Consider the following 25,268-nt stretch of genomic DNA (forward strand, 5'->3'; position numbering starts at 1 on the left):
TGATTCGGAATATCTATTAAAAATAAAAAATAAGTATCTTTAAAATATCTAAAAATATTACGAAATTTATTGCAAATAAAAAGATTTATATTAAAAACGAAACTTAATATGACACCTGGCTTGATAAATAAAATTAAAAAAAGTGACAGATCAATTTAGTGTGGTTGTTATCGTACGAAGCTTATATCATATACGTCTTATATACCCGTTTACGTTAATTATAAGAACGTTTGCATAATATATAAAGAATTGATCTCATTGTCATATCTAGATCATGGCTAAACCATTGCAAAAAGAAAGAGAAAATAGATCAGCAGAGAAAAAGGATTATAGCTTCCACCCATATAACTTAACACCAGAGAGCGCTCATACTGCAATATTGCTTTTAGAATCAGCTGAATCTGAAATACTTTGCCAGGTAATATAATATTAAATTTGTCGCAACGTTCTCAGCAAAACGACAACATGGTTATGCGGTAAAAATATATATATGAACGATTAAAACAGACAATAATAATTTAATTTGTAGTTTTCTTAAATAAATAATTATGGTAATTCAATTATTTGAAAACTATTTTCGAAATGTATTTCGTTTATTTTATTATTTTTATTTTACATTACAATATTTACAATTATCTTAGTACGTGTCATTTTATATTCGCGTATCAATATTTTATGTTAAATATAAGTTTATTGTATCAGACACTTCGGGCAATAACGAAGTTCGCTGCTCAAGAGATTCAAAATCGCTACGTATTATTCAACTTGAACGCTATAAAATACATTTTACCGCATATCGAACATCCAGAATTGAATATAAAACGGTTTGCTCTCAAAGCACTGGCTCAGCTATGCCAGTTACCTCAGGGGCCCGAGCAAGTACTCTTCAATCCGCAGAATCTAAGGAAAATAGCTTTTATGCTAGCGAAGGTAAACAAACATACTAAACTATTATATAAAGCTGAAGAGTTATTTTTTGTTTAAAAGCGCTAATATGCGGGTACGGTATATCCCCAGATCAGATTTAAAATCAAGTAGCGTACATCGATTATTATTTATTTAGAAAGGTATACAACATCACGGTACACCCATAGAGGCGAACCAGTAACCAGACCCGTCTTAACCCAGGGCGCAAGGAGAGCAAAAATTCCGGTTAATTTATAATTTTATAAGAACGTTATATAATTTGATTTCCATTACCAGATTTTTATTTGATGACACAATCGGATATTTAAATTTTATTTAAATATTAATGTTCAATAATAATTATGTTTCTGTAAAACTTATAGTTAAATACTAGTCATATATCTTTTATTTTCACAACAAAAATTTTCATTACAAAATTACCAATTATTGTTGCTATTATTCATCAGATGGAAGACATATTTGTGCTCGAGTTTGCGTCTCTCGTGCTGTCAGAGCTGACCAGAGAGCCCCTTGGCTGTGAGCAACTAGTTTCTGCAAATATTCTCAACAGTTTGTGTTCGCGTATGAAAAACAGTCTCGATCCCGACGTTCAGAAAAACTGTCTTCAGGTTAAAAATATACACGTTAATTGGAAAATTCACATAGCCCTTTTATTTGATGGTATAGGTTGACCACCAAATACAAATTAGCGCTGTAAGACATATTAAACATTACTTCAACGCCAATGCGCCACTAACCTTGAGAGCTAAGATGATATGTCCCTGTCTGTAGTTACACTGGCTTATAGAATTTAGTGGGTGGTACCTACCCAGACGGACTTGTCCAAAGCTCTACCACATAAACGATGTTATAGCAGAAACAGTTAAAGGCACACGATATCAGTATTATAAGGATTGCCACAATTCAAGTCAAAGTAGTGTTGTCAAGAAAGATAGTCTCTGCAGAGACTAGAGATACTTAACACGGTCACTTTTAAGATGTGAATTTTCTGAATATGTTGATTTTGTAGTAAAAAATTAATGTTATCTTTTTAGACTTTAAGCAATCTGCTTGAAGATCCGATGTGTGCTTCAGAAGTAACGAAGAATCAGCAATTCAGTTGGCCTTCTTTGCTGGCGCTAATGCAGAGCAAGTACCTGGCCATACAACACGCGGCTTTGAAAACTGTAGACCAGCTAATTTGTAGATACAAGGACCAAGTAGTCCAAAAAACTTTTCGGGCGTCTACAGGAGTGTTGGATCTTTGTGATATTTTGGAAGTATGTGAAACTAAATATTATTTTGTAATAGTTCAAAAATATATTGGAACTGCGTGGAAATTTTGTGCAATTTTTCTTTACGCTTAGTCAGAATTTTTTTTTACGAGTTCTGTGAGTTAAATAAAATAATGTATTGCTACAGAAATTTTAATAATGTTGCATATTCATAAAGTTTATGGAGCAAAACATCAATAGACTAATTTCTAACAATTAAACCTAAAACTTTCAAGCCCAACGTCTAACAGGAAATCATCTAGACTTTACAATACAAAGCTTATTTCACAATCATGCCTCATAATTTTGTCCCAAAATGCTCTTTACCTACTATTACAATACTAATTTTAAAATTAAAAAAAATATTATTTTTTACATATGATTTATATATTATGAAATAAACGATGTTGAAATATATATTTACTAATTGATCAGTCATATGAATTCCGTGACGTCCACACTCAAGTTCTTGGAGTTTTACGAAACTACGCCGAGACTGAGGAGAATGCAACGCATCTTTACCAGTCGGGCTGTATGCTGCGACTGCTTGCATATCTCGAAATGGCTTTACCTGCTATGAAACCACATTGTCTCGGAGTTCTTGCTAAGATGTCCTTCACATCTAATGGAAGAGATGTTAGTTAAATGATTTATAAATTATAACACCGTATTTCACACCTAACATTCATACAATTTGTGATTAATTTAGTATCAAATTCATAAATGATACGTAGGCTAAAAACCAAGTCTGGAAGACGCCTATTTGAAAATACCTACATTTCAGCAGAGTGATAACTTTGTACTAGTTTATTAGAAACGGATATATTTAATGATGGTGATAAAATTAAAAGGCTTTAAGAGGCTCCGAAGGCATTAAGCCGAAAGTGTACCTCCATTGTAGACATTTGAAAAATAAATATTGCCACATCAATTAAAAGTCTCGAGAGTCTAGACACAAAATAACTCGATCTCATAAAATGTCCATATGACTCATAAATATGTCGTTAAAATTGTGTTTTAGATGGATGATATTATTTTTCTTGTAGGTTAATAATATATTACGTCAGTTGTTTATAAACCAATTGAAAATAGATCCCCGTTGTTCCCATTTGCTTATTTTTTCTTTGTTACTCCCAGGCTCTTTATCAAACGGGTACAGACCTGGTGTTCTGCCATCAGTTGCTCAGTTCGAATGTGGAACTTCTGTCTGACGCAGCTATGGGCGTGGCGAACATGACAAAGCTGCTGCCGGCAGCTGTTCGCATGTCCGATACAAACATCATTGAAGCGCTATGTGGTAGCGTGTGTATATTATATCAACTAAACGTATGAATCAGTTTATTTAACATATATATAAAACCTTTATTGTTTCAGCAATTTTAAGCGACGATGCAGCTGTTTGGTTTTACATAAGAATGAACGCTCTTCGGGCTTTGGGTGAACTGTGTCGGATTATACCGAAAGCTGCGTTTAGCGTCATCGAACCGAAAACTTTTTCATCTTTGCGGAATATAAATAAAAAATGTAATTCAGATAATTTATTTATTAGACTTTCAGTACTAAAATAGTTTGATAGATATGGTATCACAATTTATTAATAATTTTCCTCGTCATATTTTAATATGATGGTATATAGTGAATAGGCATGCTAAGATCAGTCAAGATATCAGTTTTCTGATAATTTTAATTATTTAAGTAATTTAGCTCTTTATTGAATATTGAGAAGTTGGTCCGAGGAATTTTATATTAGCACCATCCAGTGCAACTATCCTTCTTCGAAGTTAAAAACATACATATATACAAAGCGTGACTATTATATATTTGCGCAAACATTTGTACATTAAAATATTTAATGTGCAATATCATATATATCATATCAAATATTAATCCATGATGAAGGAATTTCATCTTAATTTTTATATTTGTTTATTATTATTTAATAGTTGTTTTTTATTTAATATGCAAATAGACAAAGACACTCCCATTGAAGCCCAACGGTTAGCTGTGCAATGTTATATAAATCTCCAGAACTACCACGTAAGCACTGCCGCTATGCTCAATGCGGAATTCATGCAAGAATTAGTTAATATTTTGCAGGTATGAATATCACTTAATAGAATAGAAAATACAAAAGCCATTGTAATTATTGCGATTAACCGTTGTGTATATAAATATGAGTCATTATTGCAAATTTGAAAGGAGTAGACCTATTCAGTCACGAAGGCGCGTTCCACGTTAAAATAATTCTATTGCCGTTTATTAGTGTTGATTGACACTCGTGAGTCAGTTGAGTTTGTTTGGGCAAGAAATGCCAAATCCGAAACTACGCGGAATGGCAAGAAGTATCTGCGTCAATTATCATAAAAAAAGTAATATTCCTAGCCAGAAATCAAACCAGTTAATTTGTTAACACAACTAAAAATTAATAAGAATCAAATTCTAGGAAGTAATGACATATTGCAAATTAAAGAAAAATGTTTAATTTTAATATTATTTGAAGTCATGTATTACCTTGTTCGCAATGACGCTACGTACATATATCCTGTACGAAAATTTACAAATATTAAATCCAAGATTATTTATCATTTATTTATGTATGTATATTTCGTTTTCCTTTAGCGTATCGACATTAGGCTAAAAATAATGACTTGCGCAGTATTAAGCGGACTCATGAAAGATGAAATTGCAAAGGATTTGTTTACGTCAAAAGAAGGTGAAGAGGTAACACAATTATTAAATATTTGTATAATTTGAAAATCAATGAGTCAACGCCATCTTTACCCGGCTACTGTAGTACTTACTGTAATACTTACTGTAAAAAAAATATTACAAGTCCTTGTCAGTGTTCCAGCAATCACAGGAAGTACGATATTTATTGAAATTTTAATAATCTTATTCTTTCAAACAAAAGTCTAAACACTGATATCAATATTTCTTACTTTCAAAAATGACCAACTTAGACATACAAACTTTGACCCTTTTGAGTTACCCCATAGGAAACAGGGATACACATTTTGGGATACAAAAATTCGTCCTCAGGGCTCTCTTATGTAAGTATCATAAGGAATTCCTGTGTCAAGTGTCATGTTAGACTCAGCAGTTTAAGCTATGTATTGTATGTCAGTCAGTCACGTATGTTTATTTTAAGTAAATATTATTTATAGGTTGTGTCGAATAATCTACGGATAGAACACATTGGTCTTCGCACAGCTCTGTGCACGCTTATCTGTGCAAGTGTTACCGATGAAGGGGCGGATGTTTATCTCGAATTGGGCACTATACATTAGTAAGATCACTTTTCTTATAATATATTAGTGACATTCCTAAGCATATTTCTATTAGTTAGTAGTTAAATATGGTGTAAAATTTTTAAAAGACGGGTAATGTATGTGTACGCTTGAGAGTTTCCCTCATATGATCGAAAATGGAATGTGAGACTCGCCGGTGCCTAGAACTCCTGGTGCATCCTATTACACCGGAATACCCTCTAAAAATCAGAAGTATCTACTGCGTCTCTTCTGGATGCATCACGGAATCGATTGCGCATGCTACCGTGACGCCTCAACGGTTACCACATCTTGCGGGCTCCAAGCTAGAGGGATTCTTCGGGCACAGAGAACACTCTTAACCCCGGCGACACTTACCCTGGTCTAGCGATTTGGCGGATGCGCTATCCTTGTTTCTGCATCGCGGCCGAAAATCTAGCATCTCTCGCTGCCGAATATGGCGTTAATCACGCTCGGCAGCTTAGATTTTTATGTAATTTGTACCTATTTGCACGCCGACATTTTGTAATTAAAAGTTTATAAATGCAAGATTTGTATTTTTTTATATTTTATTGCTATTTCTGTTGGAATTTTTTATGTTAATAAATAGATGCTATATTCATATTTACAATTCTTTTGATTTCGTGATTTTTTGTTCTAAATGTTTGTAGTATGGTAGAAAACAAAAAAGCGAGATATGTTGTTAGCGCATGGGAACCAGCATTGGAATCAATTTTCCGACATCACCCATCCGCCAAGTTCGCGTACACGGGTCGTCTGGATATCAATGACTTTACTAAGGTAACATCCATAATAAGAATACTTGATATTTCTTTGATATAAGTACTTAACATTTGCATATTTTTTACGCAGTTTTATAAATAATAATAAAAAATACGTATTCCAGGATGGATTCTACGTACAAAAACACTTGGGCAAAATGTTTCTTACCATACAAGCGCTTTCAAACCTTCATCCTCCTCATCGTGACCCTGTTTTCTTCTGTATGTTTCAGCAGCCTTACGAAACATCTGCCATGGATATGAGATCGCAACGTGAGTTACACTCTGCTTTACAGCTCCGTCTTGAGCCCAACAAGCAGTGTTTCGATCTCCCCTCAACCCCAAAAAAATATTTTTAAGAGATCTTCTGGCGCGCCTGACCTCTCTAGATCACCATCCGCGAGGGCCTCATACGCGCAGCTCATGGGTATTTTTGCACACTATGTACCCGCGCTTACAATGGTTCTGTCGACTCATTCTAGGATTGACTTTAATAAATATTAAGGTATACTATTAGCCCAAAAGCTTGAGTAGTGCGCTTAATATTTATTTATTTTATAAAATTGGAGAGTTTGTACAGATAGAGAAATTATTTGATTCCTTCAAATAGAAATATATGGCAAACTGCATGACAGTCATGTTAAATATAATTTAAATATGTACACATATTCAAAATTGACTGCGGGTGAAAGAATAAAAAAATAACGTAATTAGTATGAAAGCGACTCAATGGTAGTGTCCTGTATCATTAAGTTTGATTTTTATTGTAACTATTTATTTTATTATTTAGAAAATACCTATATCCTCTACTCTGTCTAAAATGTTTGTAAACTTTATCAGAGTCAAGGCTGACGGTTTCACCGTCGAGTCGATTCCACTTTCCCTTAATGCCCGATGATTCAAATCTTCGAAACTATTTGCTGCGTTTGCGAATTTGGTTCGGCGATCCGTAAGTTCTGTTATTTATTTTATTTAATTAGTTGTTATATTATATAAATTATTTAATACCTACTAAGTTTATGATACTTTTTAGCGCAAAATCATTGCATTACTTCGAAATCGAAGACGCACATTACGAAGTGAGGTAAGATGTTCAAATAATCTTGATAAAGGATAGTGATAGATCTTTTGTGTTTTTGTCGAATTTTATTGTTGATAATATAATTGTTTTATACTACGTCAAAATTAATAGATATCGAGATAAATGCGATGAAGTTTCATCTTCGTTAAAGCAAAGAGCTCAGATGCTGGGCGAGTTTGTGGCGCAGCAAATGAGTGGTTTGACTCAGGAACGTGACTGTTCCATGCCCAGTGTCAACTTGCATTTAGTGGACTTGATGGTAAATAATATGAGAATGATTTTATCGTAACTAGCTCGTAGCCATTAATCCGTTCGCGCATAAAATATAGCATTGCTAAGAGTCGCAGTTGCTAGTTCTGTATCAAAGTTAATCAAAATTATGCTAGTCGTTTTCGTTTAGCTGTGAAACGTAAGAGACCAATGGATTATTTTTTATTATTTATTATGGTACAAACTACTTTGTTATATATACAGTATACACGGATCTATAAGAACGTAATTGTCGGATTTGACGGAAATCTTATAAAATAATTTACATTGTTTCTTATTTATTCTATCGTAAATGTAGTTTTAGAAGACTTTTGGGTAGGTATTGCTCTTAAAAATAAAGTTTTAGTTTATATTTTACCAATAAAATAGAAATGCGAAATTAACTCTGTCTATAGCTCTTTCATGGCCAACGAATTTGATTTATTCTGGTGTGAATCGAACTCCAACGAAGAACATAGGCTCTACTCTATTACGCCTAATACCTGGCGACAAACGCGACAACTTAAAACGCGAGCGAAGCCGCAGACGACGGATAGTTTATGATTATTTATAATGTTCAAATAATTACTATTAATATATTTGTATCTAGAAAGCGTTAAAGTCATGTGTGATCGGTATTGGGTACGTCCGATGTGGAGGTCGGCTGGAGCGAGCGTTGTTGTATAAGGTGCTGGCGGACCGAGCGGGGCTGCCGTGCTCCCTGCACCGGGCGTGCAGCGCGCACGCGTGGTGCGAAGTGGCCGTGCCGGAGGTGGATTCTGTATGTTTAACTCCTATAACGAATACTCCATTTTTATTCATTCAAATGACATTTCTATTATGATGCGGAATGTTAAGAAGGTTCTACAATACAATAATTAGATTTTTATTATAAAACTTAATTATTAAACATAAATGCAATCGTTTTAAAATGTTGAGCTAAGGATTTTATAACGCTTCTAAAATTAAATGAGAAATTGATACAGTTAATATTTGTAATTTAAGAGTTTAGAACAATGTATGTGTGTGAAGATTTATTAATAATTACATTTTTTGATTTGCTTTATATTTATGATGTTCAAATAACCTAATTCCGGGTCTCTAAATCTTATTATATTCATACTAAAGTTTTTGAAGTTATAACTTCTTACGGGAGAGTAAACCATATCGTTACGTAACGCGTTACGCCGCCAGTCTTTCTGGCTACTAATAATAGGTACATTATTCTTACACAAAATTCTAATGTACGATTACAAATTCAAGAATTGCAAATAAGAATAAAATATATTTTATAATTCATAAAAGATTTTATAAATAAATGACCTTTCCTTTCATTATCATATTAATATAGGTAGATAAAATTTAAATAACAACCAAAGTTACTCCCAAATTAAATAAGTAGTTTAAGTTATTACTTCTATCGGGCGTCTCAAGGCGCACATTTTGTTTTTATTTTTTACCTTATACTATTAATTATTCGTTTTGTAATTTAGCGTTTGCTAACCTTATCCATAATAATATTCCAGAAGGAAGAATTCAATGACAATGAGAACTATCCCGCAGGACTTCTTAGAGCGAACTACGTGGTCGATCTAATGGAACATCCAGGGAAGCTTTTACCTCGCCAGTCACCTGAGGCCAGACGCGTGTGCGGAGGCGAATGTTCGCCGTACACTACGCGTGAAAAGCACACAGAATGTGATTGTGGCCTTGGAAAACGAGAAATGAAATGTAATCAATTCTAGTGCTGCTGTACGAGCAGAAAGCAGTATTACGTGCATTATGAGTTTAGAGGAAGAAGTTTCCGCTGACTATATTTGTAGGTATTGCAATGTTCTGGTTTAAACGTTGGGCGAGTCAGTGGAAATGCAAGAAAAGGTATGAAACATCGTAAATCTAATAGTGGTCGGTACATTAACGTCGAAGGAATTGTTTTTATTAATAAATATTGTGGAGATTGAGCACTTACCATCGGGTGACCCATTTGTCCTAGAAATAATATATATACGATCAGGCGCTGATATTGTTCTTTTAATACAAATACTCCTTCAAAATTCGCCAATTTACAAATTCATCAATCGACATGACAATCAGTACGGTCGTCGGAAATAATCCCGTCAGCGTCAGGCCGCTTACAAATCTTCATAGCCTTGCTTAAAAAACTCCATATTAGACTACGCATACTTCTCGTCTTCTTGATCTTGATGCGATGAGTTTGTTACTTCTAACGCTCGCGCAAACAAGGCAAGAATACAATGAGCAGCCATTTTGTATTTTCAACGTGCGGTAGTTTTTGAGCGCATGCAGTATAATAGAACATTCGTGTACGTTTTTACACGTTCATGATATTTGGACAGAAGTGTAAAAAAGTTTGTTAATCAAAGTTTGTACTTGGAATGCGTGTTTGATAGTATGGTGACTCCATACTGTTATGTAAAAATTGCTTTTTTTTTATTGATGGGAATGTATTAATTTAGATTTTAGGTAATTTCAAGGCAAAATAATAAAAGAAAATTCTCATTAAAACGTTTTATTTCACATTGCTATAAACATTGGCAGTAATATACGTTTTAAAATAAAAAAATATACATTCAACGAGGTATAATAAATACTTTCATTTGTTAAGTAATTTAGGCACCTAAAGGCACATATCTCATAATGGACGGACGGACGATCACAAACATTTACACTTAAAACTATAATTGCCTCGACAATTTAAAATTACTAAAATTTCACTTGGCTTTTTAAATCATACTCCGGCTGTACTGAAAATATTAAATACTACGTACTGTTAAAATAGTTTAAAATGAAAACAAAAAAATAATTATAAAAATAAAATAGTCGGTAACTTAATAAAATATGTTTAAAACTTGTATCTTACGTTCATAATAAGCTTAGAACTTAGAGTATGTCAGTCTAAAGCGCTTTAGCAATGGCAACATAGTTATGGACAACCTTACGAGGTAAAATTAACTAACGGTGGTCATATAATTGTTAACGAAAAAGAGAACAAACATATGGACATTTCATATGCACACCCACACAGCACAGATCGCGTGTACGTACACGTACCTACATGTAGTTTCGCTCTCAATAAAAATTTTACTTCACACACGCGTGCATATCTACAGAAATATTGTAAATGCGTTAGTAACTGGTCTGCTTGTCTGTTTCATGCTTACACGGTTAAATCACTAAGCCGAATTTGATGAAATTCAGTATGAAGCAAGCTTGATCCCCAGGGAAGGAGATAGGGTACTTTTTTATATCGAGAACCTAAGATCGCCCCCCCCCTCCCCTGATACGCGTGCGAAACCGTATGCGAAAACTAGTTGTAAATATTCATTTGTTGATGCAAAATTATAGCTGCCTACAAGTATTATATTATCTATTTACCAGTTATTTTAAACTATCATTTCCTGTATAAGAGAAAATAAGAGAATCGTTTAGTCCAAAAATTAAGTGTACGGGCGAATTACACGGTTATTTCCATTAATAATATAATACTAGAGCGTGAGTTTTGAGACGTTTTCTAAATTTTTAATGGTTAATTTCGCGCTTCATGTATTATTTAAATATATAATGAAGTATTATTTCTTATGGATAGCCTTTCTTTTTTCCTAATCTTGCGAACTATGAGAACATTTTTCTAGTATTATCCAAAATTGGCTGAAAATAGATAAAAAATCGTGCTACAAATAATAATTATATGATTCTTTAGCTGTTTTTTTATTTTCTTACTCTTATAACTGAGTGATAATTTCGACGGTTGAAGTATAAATATACACCTTTGAACTTGAATCGAAATACCATAATTATTCTATTATACTCACTTCTCCCGCCACTGGAATGTACCATAATAATTTGGAATGATTGTGTTCTGTCATTTGATTTGAAAAGTAGGTCACTACAAAATACGTAGCAGAGATCGAAAACCGATATTTAAAACGCTACAAACCCTACGGATACATTTAAATACTTCGCGGGTAAAACCTTAACGCACGTCACACGGAGGTCTGCGGCACGCCGCGCACGAGCTGCGTGGCGGAGCGCGCGCGCGGCGCGGGCGCGGGCCGGCGCGCGCTCTCGCGCAGCGGCAGCGCCGGCGCCGACTCGGTGGACGCCTCCGACGGCGCCTGCGACGACTGCAGCGTCTGCGGCTGGCTTATCTGCGGCCCCGGACGGTTCCGGCGTCAGTTTGAGGAGGAGGCGTGAGAGTTTCGCGGGAGTCGCCGCTTGCGACCCCGAAGGCCTCAGAGGATGGACTTAGTCTCGATCTCATTCGTTCAGCTAGATTTAAAAGGAAACCCGAGAAGCACCGGCGAAAGCAAACTCGCGCGGTTTCTTTTTTTCATTTCAAATTTAATAATTACAAATTTCGATACAATTGTTTATATGAAATAGTCTGGATGTGATCGTCTTAAATTGTATTAATTTTGTAATATCTTTAGCACACAAACGTTCCTTATCCAATATTTTAAATTTTACAATTGGTCAAAAAGTTTAGATAACCTTAATGGTATACTATCATCTTAATTTTACAGGATTACATATAGTATATTCACCGTTCTCGTGAGTGCCTGCGGCGCCCTCTTCACGGGCACGTCTCGGTACTCGTATATGTCGTCTCTGGAGCGCGAGGTGTTCTCTATGCCGCTCTCCTCCAACTCGGGGACCATGAATATGTCGCCGTTGTAGTATCTGTCCGTTTCTCTGTTTAACGTTTAATATTATGAGCTTGTATTAAATATCAAATTGTGGGAATTGATTAAGCGTAAATATTTGTTTTACTAAATTAACCCAATGATCACGATAGTAAACATATCATAAATATAAAAAAAGCTGTCGGTCTTCACATGGCTGAACAGATTTGAATCATACTTAAGAACACTCGATCAAGTCAATCTTAAGAGCCGACACCAAAGACACTAGTTAACATAACACCCCTGTCTTCCCTTCGGGGCTTACAAAATATTTTATTCAAATATGCTACAAAAAGTTTTTATGTGTTTATTGTCATCTTATGACATCTTTCTGTGATCAGTGTTTAGCTTGGATGTTATCCATTTTGCTTCTACTTGTACAACCGAAGAATTTTAAAATGCAACTGTGCACTAACATGGAATATGAAATTTTGGTACGAAATTAGGTCCATGAGATTCTGAGTATACGAATCCAGCACATCTTAAAATTATCTCTTTCTTCCTTCTTGAAACAAAGTCCTCGTGTAAAAATGTGACGAAAATAAGTGTGTTTTGCAACCGGTTATTTTAGTAGTTTTTACGTTTTATTGACCCGACCCGGGGTTTGAACAGAGGACCTAAACTAGCCACTAGAACGACTTACTGAACCTTCATATAATAGATAAAGCACTACGACAAGAAGCAAATATAAAGCGACAAGCGGTTTACAACAATATGTGCAGAATATGGAGAATTGACTAAAATAAATACACACTTTAAAACATCCAATGATACAAGCACTCAAAAATAAGCGTAAACCGTAACACTTAACATACATATCGAGTATAAATTTTAGTGGTATTTTTTTAATTTGAATATTATATTTACAATTCGTGAGCAACACCACATTCATCCCGAGATGAAATAAATGGTTGCTTTCTCACAAATGATCACCAAACCTAACATTTATTCAATTTTAAGCTCTCGATTTCACATTCATTTCGAGATGGCGAAAATTAAATTTATGTATTGATTTTAGTACAATTCTGCAATAACTTTTGTGTACGTGAAACATCTATAATCATAGTAAATTTCACCTACATTGTCGGTATTAGTTTCCACTTTGGCGGTATAGCCCTGTTGTGAAAAATTGTAACGTTAGTATAAAGCATTTCAATGGAAAATGTTGGGTTAATAATAGATACATGATGACTTTTTATTTGTTGGGTTAATAATGATTTAATTAAAAGTCTAGCAAACATTACTACTCTTTTAACAAATTAAATGTTAGTAATATTACTATGATAAAAATTCTGTTCAAATACTACGTAAGTGCCTCAGGATAATAACCTCATTTTTTAAGGCTCGGATTTGTTAGTATGAATAAAATAAAATAAATGAATAAGATTAATTCACGTAATACTTAACTAGTCTATTATTTAGTCAAAACAAAATATACATACCGAAGTAATTCTGACACAAAGATCGTAACCACCAACGAATACTGTATTTTTCTACTTAAGTCACCTTTTAGCGTTCCTCCACAGCATGCAGCAGACCACCAACAGCACGATGAGAACGAGACAAGCGCTGGAGACCGACCAGAACGCTATTTGGAGAGGCTGCTTCGGTTCCCACCAGTACTGGAACACAATACGTTCCATCAGTGACTTCGTTGATTATTTGAATGCCTATTGGGAATGCGTCGCATGTTGTTTAGCGATTTACTTTCTACGTTAGCAATATTTAGCATTTTAACTGTCCTTTCAAGAAAGGTTAGCAGATTGAAAAAATATATACGACATTTTAATAAAAAAGAGACAGACGTTACAAATAGTAACGTTTGATCATTTTTTTTGCAATTTCGGACAATTTTAGGCCAAAATATCGCGATAAGTTAAAATTTGTGTAGTTTCGTTTATGTATGAAACAATTGTTTTACAATAGGCTATTTGACAATGCGAAAAATAAAGTGTCAATTATTGTAATCAGTATATATTATGAGATTAAAAATGGTTATTTATTAACGAAAGTTGAAAATAATAATTTATTTATTTAAAACGTTTTTTTTAAACGTTTGTCACGTGACACAAAACGCTTCTGATTGGTCGGGTTAATGATGACGTCACTTGCTTGTTAACCTCGTTTACCTACTGTATGTGAATTAAATGTGGCACAGATTACAATACAGGCACGTGACGTCAACGACCCCATTGCAGCGCCATATTGTCAAAGTAGCGTTTTCGGATTTGAATTTTTAATTTCATATTTTTCAGCAAATATGTACCAGAATTTAAAAAACAACTTTTACTGGATTCCTTAACCTCTACTAAATAATATAAAATGAATTTTAAAAACCAGTCAAATAGCCTATTGTAATAAAGATTTAAATTACAAATTTAGGTTAAGAAAATCAAGTAACCTCTGTAAATGGTGGATATGTAGGCACAAGTCTTCCGATAACCGTGGGTAGGTACACCGTCCAGAAGGCCAGTTTGGTCTGTCTGTAATTGAGTTGGATGCTCGAGTTGTAGGTCGTGTTCAGATTTAAATACCGGAGTTGTCCAGCCTGCGCCATCTCGAAGTGCAAGCCCAGGATGCGAGAGCGAGTTGGGTTACTGGAATTCCAAAAGAATGAAATGAAATTCAATATTGTTTGTTCTTCGGACTATTTTAATTACAACCTGTGTGATTTTAGTACATCTGGGTACTGGGGACTTTCATAGGGTTTTTTTTACATGAAAATTTAAAAAGCAAGAGGTGCCTAAGAAAAAATTCTTGGACTTTACGAACCTAAGGAAGACTTATCGGCTTAGGTCATTATCATTTCGTAATTCCTCAGATCAGGTGCTAATTTGCACAGGTTAATTTCGTGGTAAAATTATAAAATAGTTTAATTGTATCGAATTCTCCCAACGGCTTTAAGAGCGATTTTTGCAAATTATCCAGGAAATATTATAGTACTCGCAAACACAGATATTGTCATCTCTTTATAGTTCGATGGAAAACTCCCACCGAAAGATCATGTTCAGGATGAAGGGCTTTATATAATTATCGAGGCACTGAAGAGTAAAACTAACACCATTCTGTTACCGATAACTCCTTGACAAAAATATTTTGGTTTAGCTTTTCACTGTATTTCCAACCTGAATAAGAAATAGCCACTCGTCAAGCGAGGTAGTTTATTTTTTTACTAGAGATATACATATTTATATTATTATAACTAAAACATACCCAAATCTCGCAAAATCCGAATACGCCTTCATAAAGAAGTGACTCATGTTCCTGTCGTTCGGTGTCCAAGCCTGCCTGTCTATTCTGTGTCTCCTCGGGAAGAACTCCTGGTCCATGAAGGGAGCGCCCGAGAGGAAGAAGTGCTCAGTATCGTGTGCGTACTGCCGCCACTCCGGCCAGCGGAACGCCTCCACCGTCGTGTTGAGCACGTACATGTACACCGGGACGTTTTGCTCCAGCAGTAGCTTTACCATCTTGTCCGTCGGGGCGCGGTACAGGAAATCCGAGAGAAACTGTAACGGTACGTTCAATGACTAGGTCCTGTGACAATGAATACATTCAAATATTTATAATGAGAGTGTTCGATGATTGATTATAAGCAATCTCACTCACGTGCACGTACTGGTCGCGCACGGCGCTGGCGTTGTGCGGCTCGGGGTGGTACGTGTACATGTAGCGGATGGCCTCGTACACGCCGCGCGGGTTCAGCGTGTAGTTGTATCGGAAGACGAACTCCTGCACCTTCTGGTTGAACCAGCGCTCGTCTATCTCGTAGCCAGGCGCGAGGGATTCGTTGGTGTCTAAAAGGACCGAAAAATTGCTGACCTGATTATATTATTTTAAAATAAAGGTAATTGATATTGGCCATTTTGGCGGTAGACCATAGAGTTTTTCTGCAAAGGACGAACATCTAAAACTGTATAGATCTGATCGCTCACGAAGGTGCAAGGTACTAAATGTCTCAGTGTGTGTAATATGACTAATGTAAGAACAAAGACAGCAACAAATTAAAAATAAAAAAGATTTTAAAAACAAGCTTTTAATTTATTTAAATGCGCTAAAAAGAAAACAAAAAAACTTTTACTGTTAACTTATAACGTCATTTCAAATTTGGCACAATTTATATGATATAAAAAAGCCCGTCCCGAAATTCACTTGTGTAGAAAACATGTAAATTAAATAATTAGGTGATGTAAGGAATGGTTAATATTTCTTACAGCGCCTTTGTCTATGGGCGGTGGTGACCACTTACCATCAGGTGGCCCATATGCTCGTCCGCCAATCAATGCCATAAAAAAATATATATATTTTCAAACTAAGTAAATACGAATACTTATATCTCTTGAATCTTTAACAAATTTTGAAACATTTATTTATTTATAATACAAAACTGTATACATATCATTACAGGACGTGGTTGTCCTAATTCGATATTTAAGTTAAGTTTATTAACAATATTTAAAAGAAGTATCTACATTATATATGATATAGTCCAAGTGGCTATAGTAGTGAGTTCACTCAGGCTGCAACAAAACAAATCCACCCTGTTGGCTAGCGAATGTTTCAAAATTAAAAATGGAAAAAGCCAGAACCGTAAGTTACCACCATTCCCCTGTAGTTTAATGTACATATGTTCAAAACAAAATCGCTCGTGGTAAATCTCAAGGCAAAATATACTTACACAAAACATAAGCCGCTTCCTGTGTGGTCACACCGGTCATGTATCTCAGGGCAGGATTGAACTGTCGCCTGACAATCAGCTCTTCGGGAGTAGTCGCTAGGAAATGCCAGTCTCGTTCCCGCCAGCCGTCGTACCACTCGTCCCCGGGGAATGTGAAGTTATTCTCGAGCACAGGACCCCACGGGATGAAACCGACGTTGGGCTAAAAACAATCAATTCATATACTTGAAAAATACATAACTATGGTATTATTTCTAGATGCATATGTATGATTTTGAAAGAAAATTAATATAAAATCAATATAAAATATGTTAACTTCATGTGACTCACAATATCGAAACGTAACTTTACACAACCAATGGCAGTGAAGCGTTGCACATGCACGTCTGTGTATTTCACGCAACATTTATTTATTTATTTGAGTGTGGGAGAGAGATAATTAAACAACTTTGACTAAATTACTGAATGACTTGAATTACATTACTGGTCAAAATTTAAATTGTCTGTATTAATTATACATTTAAGAAAAAAATAATGCGTTTTGAATGTCTGTATAGTTGCAATAGGATTTTTTGAAGTTAAATTATAGTAACATAATATATATATTTGTATTATAAAAAAGATTATTATTAACAAAACGCATATAATATGTATATCTAAGGTTCATTTATCTTGAAATCTTGAATCTTTATCTGAGAAATAAAATATTAAATGAATGCTATGCAAAGACATAATAAAACTAGATGTACCTGGAACTCTGCGTTTCCCAGTTCATAAAAACTTCTCCCTTGACGTAAACAGTTGACAAGTTTCCACGATGAATCGATGGGACATCCGAGCAGCCTGCCGAACACTAACGATGTGTTCTGCACCCGGAATTTATCCTCTATAAGTGCCCAGTCAGCTAACGCGGAACCACTCTGAAAATTAAAAAAGGAGTTTAATTAAATATTTTAAAAAATCTAATAAAATCTATACGCAACACAATAACATTGGTATCACATTGCGACGTTTGAGTGCTTTTTTAAATAATTGTATTATAATTTAAAAAAAAAATCACGTTATTTAATACACCAAATTAATAATAATAGTATTTTTTTCATTACCTTGACTGGCAACGACTCAATGTAAAAAGTCTTAAAATATTGTAAATATTAAAAAAAATCTTCATAATTAAAATTAGTATTAGGCACAAAAAATATACACACATCATTTAGTTTTTTTTTTTAAAGTTTATTATGATATAATCACTGTATATTCGTTTTCTAACCTGTGCTATCACTCTTGAAACGATATCTCTAGTTGGAGGATAAACAGCTAGCAGACCAGCTGAGGCTGCACCAGCGCCAGGGCCGAACAAGGTAATGGAACCAGTGTCACCGTTGAACGGTCCTATGTTGTCTCTCACCCATTGCAGTGCCATCGCTTGGTCTAGTATACCGTAGTTACCAGGAGAATTTTCATCGGCGGTTGAGAGGAAGCCTTTGAGACAAAAACGAGAAATAAAAGATAACTAATATTGGGAAATGGTAAATAACAAAATTAATGAAAAGTAATCTATTTTAAAATGGGTTTTTCACGGTAAAAAATTTAGTAATAATAAAAAAAAAAAAGAGTATTTGGCGCCATTTTTTTTCAAATAACTTTTGTTCCTTTATTTTAAAATATAATGACTCACCCAGAGCTCCCAATCTGTAGTTAAAAGATACAACGACGACATCGTAGAAGGCGGCTAACGTGTGCGCGGGAAATAAGTTGGACGCACCGGAAGCGAATTGACCTCCGTGAATGTATACCATCACAGGATATTTCTGCGCTGTCGATCCAGCTTCTGTCTGTTTAGATAAACAAAAAAGGTGTTTTAATTGCAAAAATCAATACTAATATTATAAATGCGAAAGTCTGCTTATTACGCTGTCACGGATAAAGCATTACACCGCATTTAATAAATAATTGAAACCTACGACCAAACCCACCCCTCCCAAAAAAGCGGATGAAGCCGCGAACGATTCGAACGAGTCTCGCATTGGCGATGTAAGGAATGGTTAATATTTCTTACAGCACCATTGTCTATGGGCGGTGCTGACCACTCACCATCAGGTGGCCCATATGCTCGTGCGCCAACCTATACCATAAAAAAGAACGAATACAAGTAAATTATAATTTGTTAACCCATAGGATGTTGGAACATATTTACTTATAAATAAACTAAGGCACCTACCCAGGCGGGCTTGCAATACCCTACTATGGAGTACATAATTATAAGTATATTAATAAAATCCCAATTCCAAAAATATTTAACTTTATTAATAGACTAAGCTAAAAATTGTCTTATTATAGAAAGGAATCCAGTGTAATTGCAGGCCAGAGGCCATTGGCGTTGTAAGGAATGGTTAATATTTCTAACGGCGTTTATTATTGTAAACACAACTAATGCGTTTCTTGCCGGTTGTTCACGCTAGAATCTACATCCAGTAGCTTTACATTTATTTAAATTCTATGGAATAACTATTCAAAAGTGATTATAAAAGCATACTTGAAAAAACTATATTTTGATTGTGACACAGCGGAAAATTTGAAAAAATATATTTGAGAATAATGGCATTTGTATAAATTTACATATAATGTAAGGTATACATTATATGCGGGGCCACAGCTAAACTATCCTATATCACGTAGTACATAACTATATATTTAATTATTTTTATATTAACCGTATCGCATTGAAGATAATAAATAATGATTTGCATACAGCAATAAATAAACTAGAACAATGATCTATTGTTGCTATGTGGTCATTGTGTTTCATACCAGTGGGAATATTTATTACAATTCATTATAATACAAAGATGTCTTTCAATGAATACCATGGGATGGTTACACAAAAGGTGTAAAAAAATATATGCATTTTCGCGATAGAATCATGACTGTTTGAAAGAAAATGGTTTTAAAGGCAATGTCATTAAGATAGAATAGTAAGAGCTATATTTTTGGGCGCAATTCCACTACCAAATTGTCAATTTATCGCACACGAATTTAAATCTTATCGTTGTCGTTTAGCCGTTTTCCTGTTTTACTCACAACGATAAAGTTGCGGTTTGGACGAAGTCGGAAGTCAATAAATCGTATAATCTGCTGTATACATAAAAGCGAAATACCACTCCCTGATTAATCACGAAATCTCATGAATTATAGGGTGTAGACATTCGCTAAGAACGGATTTTACAAAACTCTACCCACCCCTAAGGGAGTAAAACAGTGGTTGGGAGTTTGTGTTTTATAAATTTCGCGAGTAAAGCCGCAGATTCAGCTAGCAACCGATATAATAGAACTGAACGAAGAACTTGGTGGTAGGGCTTTGTACCCGTCTGGGTAGGTTAGCCATCCACTCATCAGATATTCCGCCAAACAGCAGTACTCATAATTATTGTGTTCCGGTTTGAAGGATTCCAGCCAGAGTAACCACAGGCACATGGGACGTGTTAATTTTCAAGTTTGGTGGCGCATTGGCGATGTATGAAATAGTTAATATACATATCTTACAGTGTCATTGTCCATGGGCGATGGTGACCACTTACCATCAGACGGCACATTTTCCCAGCCGCCTACTTATATAAAAAAAAATCGAAGTAGAAATGGCACTAAGTTCAAACTCAGTTTTTATTTTTGTGTAAATTCACTCCTGAACAAAACGGCATAGAAATGATTTAAACTTTACTTATCAAAAATTACAATTTAAAATAACTCATAAGTCTAATCGAATAAAGAGCATTTCTCTTTGAAACAAAATATATATCTGGCATGAATCCGACGAGTACTACAATAACGTAAATTAGCTAATTAAACTTAATTTCAATTTGTAACGTTACCGAGTCGCTTGGAGTGATTGAAGCGACGTGTGTCACGTCCGTCGTGTCACAAATGAATCATTATTCAGGCTCTGCTAAGCTTTAATTGGTCTAATTTGGACTACACCGCCTCGGTCGCTTTTGATGAACGCGATTCGAACGTATTCGGAATGTTTCGTGTTGGGTGCGGATTTAATTTGTTTACTAATTTAAAATTATTTCGTTTTATGTCGAAATATATTCTTTGTAGATTTACGAAATTATATTTTCAAATTGGAAACAAGTATAATATTCATTTGTGTAAATAGAAATCAAACAAAAGACGCCGTATTTAAATATATATATCACTTAAAATCATATTATATTATATTCATCGTACTACATATCTCAAAAAATGCAAGTATTTTAACAAAATTCGTTTGTAAAATATAAAAGTAAGTAATAATATACCTAGAACCCCCTATAACTTAACTCTTAACATGTAATTCATAAGTTTCCAAAACAAGGAAGTGTAAACATTGACAACATCCAAACTCCACCAGTTCTTATATCTAGAAATGCTTCTACTGAGAAAATGAATACGACTTTTATCCTACATCGGGAAAGAAACCCGCGACCTACGGGTTTGCAAGCAACTAGACTAAATAGGCAGTCAAATAATCAAATTCCCTTTCAAGATACTTGTTTGTACTTACATTAGGCGAGAATATGTTCAGGTATAAACAGTCCTCGTCCATGTCTCGTATACCCTTCGTAGCGCCCGTGAACCTAACTGGCTGTGGGCAGGCGGGCCCCCAGTCTACCGCCTGCATCAGCTGCCAACCCGGATGTCTACGAGGTGGCTAGAACAATTAAAAAAAAAAAAAAAACTATTAGTGAATATTTTTATGAACATTATAAAATAAATTTATTCGATATCAAGACAAAAATGGTTTTAAATTTTTAATACATGCAATATTATAGAAGAGAAAAGTCGAGGATTTTAACTTTCCTATCCTTTTTATGTTGGTTCTTCAATCCAAAAAATTAGGGTCTAAATACAAATGTATATAGACACTTATTTACCTCAGGAAAACGGGGACGGATAGCTAGTAACAAAAAAACTAGTAATAAGTATACATTACCTTAAACCTCCCTTCTAAGACAGGTGGTCGAGCGTATGGTATGCCAAGGAACACCGATACTTCACCCTGTATTCTCTCCACCGGTGTTAACCATGGTCGGTATCCTGAATTAGGGTCTGGGTTGTCGTATAAATAAACCTGATAAAACAAAAAGATAATCACAATATTATAATAGCAATTACTAGGCATATAGTATGTATATAATTTCAAATGTATATGATTTTTTTTATGGTACAGTTACAGGCGGACAAGCAAATGAACCTGATGGTGCGTGGTCACCACCGCTCATAGACAATGGTGCTGTAAGAAATATTAACCATTCCTTACATCGCCCACCAACCTTGGGAAGTAAGATGTTATGTCCCTCGTGCCTGTAGTTACACTGGCTCAATCATCCTTCAGTCTGGAATATAACAATACTGGGTATTATTGTTTCACAGTAGAATATATAATGACTGGGTGGTACCTACCCAGGTGGTCTAGCGAAAAGTTCTACCAGCAAGAACCGAACATAATATACAACCATGGAAAAAACATTTGATTGAAATGTTAAACATTTTTAATGTAGCACAATTTTAAGTTTAATTATAACATTTGCTGTAAACTTAAGTTAAACAGTTCTTAAATGTCCCATTGCTAAGCAAATCCTTTATCTTCTCTTAAGGAAGTTATGGGGCAGGATTATTATACCAAATTTCCTCAAGAATATTTCTTTCATATCAAGCTTCAACTACCAACTTATTTTTTATTTATAATTAATGAAATTAATTATAAATAAAAAATTATTCATTTGTTATAACTCTTCCAAATTTAAATCAGCAGCATACAATAAAGATCTGTTTATCTAATGTACCATCCCTATTCAAATATATAACTAAGAGTTTAAGCAATTTTAATAATTATATTTAAATAAGTTTTTTATATGTTGATTGCACACAACAATTTTCTTAGAAAACATAAACAAAACAAAAGCCAATGACATTTAATTACTTAATTTAATGATCTTATCAAATACAATGACAATGACTAATAAAACTCACTGACTAAATTTACCTTTGGAAGAATATTTTGTTTGAGTAGGGCTATTGATATCATTATATGATTCTATTATTTTGTTGTTAAAGTAGGTAAGTTAATAATGGTTAATAAAAATGCTTGTAAAAACTCTACCAGATTAGCTGACCAGATTAGCTTACCAGAATATCTGAATTTAAGTGTTTATCATTGGCATTGAGAACTGATCATTATATTACTTATTGAGATGATTATTGTTACTGTGCAATGAGTCAGTTCATTTTTATGAGAGTTTTTAAAGACACTGAGCTGACCAGATGAGGTCAGTTAGACTCGTCAAACTTATACTGTAACTTCAGTAAATTAAGTATTTCAAATTTTAGTGGTTATTTAACTATTGTAAACACTTTATACACATAAAAATAACAAATGTACAAAGTTTCAATTTAATGATAATGAATATTGTGTAAAGGTATAGGATATAAACAAACAAATACACAAATACCTATTTCTTAAATATACTACTGGAAAATTGTTAGTTGTTACCGTTAGATTATAATCTATCTTGATAGATTCTAATTGATGAAAGAATGTGACCTCTAAATTATAACATACTGCTTCAAATTTAATGCTTTATTTTGGTAGATTCAAATCTATTGATGTATTATAATTTCAGTGAAATTGTAAAAAATATATTATAACATACCTGAAAAATTATAAACTATTGAACTTTTATGTTTTATTAAAAGTTGAATAATTAATTACAATCTGTTGACAGTTTACAATCTCATAAGACATATGAACGGTATTTAATGTAAGTTTTATATTTTATGTACGTTTGCTCTGCAGTTTTTTCAGTTAGTCATAATAAAAAAATGTCTCATTTACTTGTATAACTTAAAACACATCTTACCTTAAATCCTTGAACCTGTCCATAGTTAGTGTTAACAAAGATATCCCGCTTCAACTGACGGGAGTCTCTTCTCTCACGTCCCTGTAAGTCCTCTCTCCATCCTCCAAGAACACCCGGAAACAGTGCATCTGGATTGTTTGGGTCGATGTTCTGATAAAACAAAATAAAAGTACATTGTATTAAAGATACAATCTTTGCATTTTTAAAATCCAAGAACTAATAATTTAGTAATGAACTTAAAATGAAACAAGAAAAGCCTAGGACTGGTGCTAATGAACTAGCTATGTAACCTATTGAACTATATCATATGAACTTACTGTATTATATTTGAACTGATTATCCAATGGGTTACTTTCAATTGGATTGTATGGAAAGCCACCCGGTTGGTTTATGTTGGGATTGTATGGGTTGTATCTTGAAGGATCTGTTCCATATCTTCGGTTATTGTACAAAAAAGTTCTATAATTACTATCTCCGGGGTTAGGAAGTTTTGATTCACGCGAACTATCTTGCTGCCGTGTGTTATAGTACTCGTTTTTATATTGTCCGTTGTACAGATCTTTGTTTGACTGAGATTTCACATGCACGCACATACAAACACACACTAAAAACGTTAACACAGAATTTCCCAACATTTTTCACAGGTACTATGGTCTTATAAGATTTTAGGAGTGATTCACATATTATAAACACTAAGTTTTCAATCTCTTTACTAAAATTATCAATGAAACTCTCGGTATACGGTCAATACTATATCGTTTATGCTATAATTTAAAATAAATAAATTCAGTAAACATAAATTTATCAAAAAAACATTCGTTTTACAGTTTGTTATAATAACTATAACAAATGACGTATGACACAAATCTTTAATATCATAAATACTAAAAATCTAGTACACGGTCACAAAACACGCGAAAGCCTTATCAAGTTATCACAGTATTAATCAATGAATTATCTGGGAAACAAAATGTGGCAACGCCCACGACTATCATACTTTTGTTTATCATTTCAAGTTGTTTCGACATCAGTCATTGCAAATTAACGAACACAAAGTAGCCTGAAGTTAGTCACATAACAAAGTACGTTTAGAAACAGCATGCTATGTTATTGTTGTAATAATAAATATATTTTTATTAGTATTTAATTTTTAAATTTAATATAAATATTCGTTTTACATAAAATATAAATTTATTTTATTTTATAATAAAATATTTCATACCGCATTTACACATGCGTGCTCCCTTTTCGCTTCTCTATTCGGCAACGTTCGACGAACACACGTTCGTGTAGTGCGTGAGTGTCCGTACATTAGCGTTCGCGTTGTAATAATTTCTATTCCACTTTGTAACATACAACATAGACCTCACTATGTTTAAGTAGCATCAGCGTTGTAGTGATACTAACGCTTATGACTAATAAATACTTTTTTA

General features: G+C 34.1%; 2 protein-coding genes across 3 annotated transcripts; one reads left to right on the plus strand and one right to left on the minus strand.

Moving 5' to 3' along the window:
- Positions 1 to 274: 274 nt before the first annotated feature.
- LOC113402135 (uncharacterized) lies at positions 275 to 9,548 on the plus strand. The gene is made up of 18 exons (XM_064215531.1): positions 275 to 418; positions 703 to 930; positions 1,374 to 1,535; positions 1,962 to 2,186; positions 2,616 to 2,816; positions 3,318 to 3,477; positions 3,555 to 3,704; positions 4,150 to 4,277; positions 4,800 to 4,901; positions 5,345 to 5,466; positions 6,118 to 6,247; positions 6,354 to 6,501; positions 7,069 to 7,177; positions 7,262 to 7,312; positions 7,421 to 7,568; positions 8,169 to 8,339; positions 9,085 to 9,391; positions 9,432 to 9,548. The coding sequence occupies exons 1-17, from the start codon at positions 275 to 277 to the stop codon at positions 9,301 to 9,303; spliced, it is 2,598 nt and encodes an 865-aa protein (XP_064071601.1). The 3' UTR covers positions 9,304 to 9,391; positions 9,432 to 9,548.
- A 1,816-nt stretch (positions 9,549 to 11,364) lies between these two features.
- LOC113402139 (liver carboxylesterase 1F) lies at positions 11,365 to 24,897 on the minus strand. 2 transcript variants are annotated; one of them, XM_026642296.2, is made up of 15 exons: positions 24,153 to 24,897; positions 23,836 to 23,985; positions 21,909 to 22,046; positions 21,480 to 21,626; positions 18,615 to 18,771; positions 18,207 to 18,418; positions 17,686 to 17,856; positions 16,937 to 17,138; positions 15,868 to 16,055; positions 15,475 to 15,767; positions 14,663 to 14,858; positions 13,768 to 13,883; positions 13,342 to 13,377; positions 12,124 to 12,271; positions 11,365 to 11,727 (listed from the first exon to the last, which is right to left on the minus strand). In XM_026642296.2, the coding sequence occupies exons 1-15, from the start codon at positions 24,468 to 24,470 to the stop codon at positions 11,563 to 11,565; spliced, it is 2,637 nt and encodes an 878-aa protein (XP_026498081.1). In that variant the 5' UTR covers positions 24,471 to 24,897; the 3' UTR covers positions 11,365 to 11,562. The 2 variants fall into 2 exon arrangements, with proteins under 2 accessions (XP_026498081.1, XP_026498082.1); XM_026642297.2 differs by lacking the exon at positions 13,342 to 13,377 and having other exon boundaries at positions 11,368 to 11,727; positions 24,153 to 24,895.
- Between the last annotated feature and the right edge of the window lie 371 nt (positions 24,898 to 25,268).

The sequence above is a fragment of the Vanessa tameamea genome, chromosome 2, assembly GCF_037043105.1.
Source record: "Vanessa tameamea isolate UH-Manoa-2023 chromosome 2, ilVanTame1 primary haplotype, whole genome shotgun sequence".
Lineage (NCBI taxonomy): Eukaryota > Metazoa > Arthropoda > Insecta > Lepidoptera > Nymphalidae > Vanessa > Vanessa tameamea.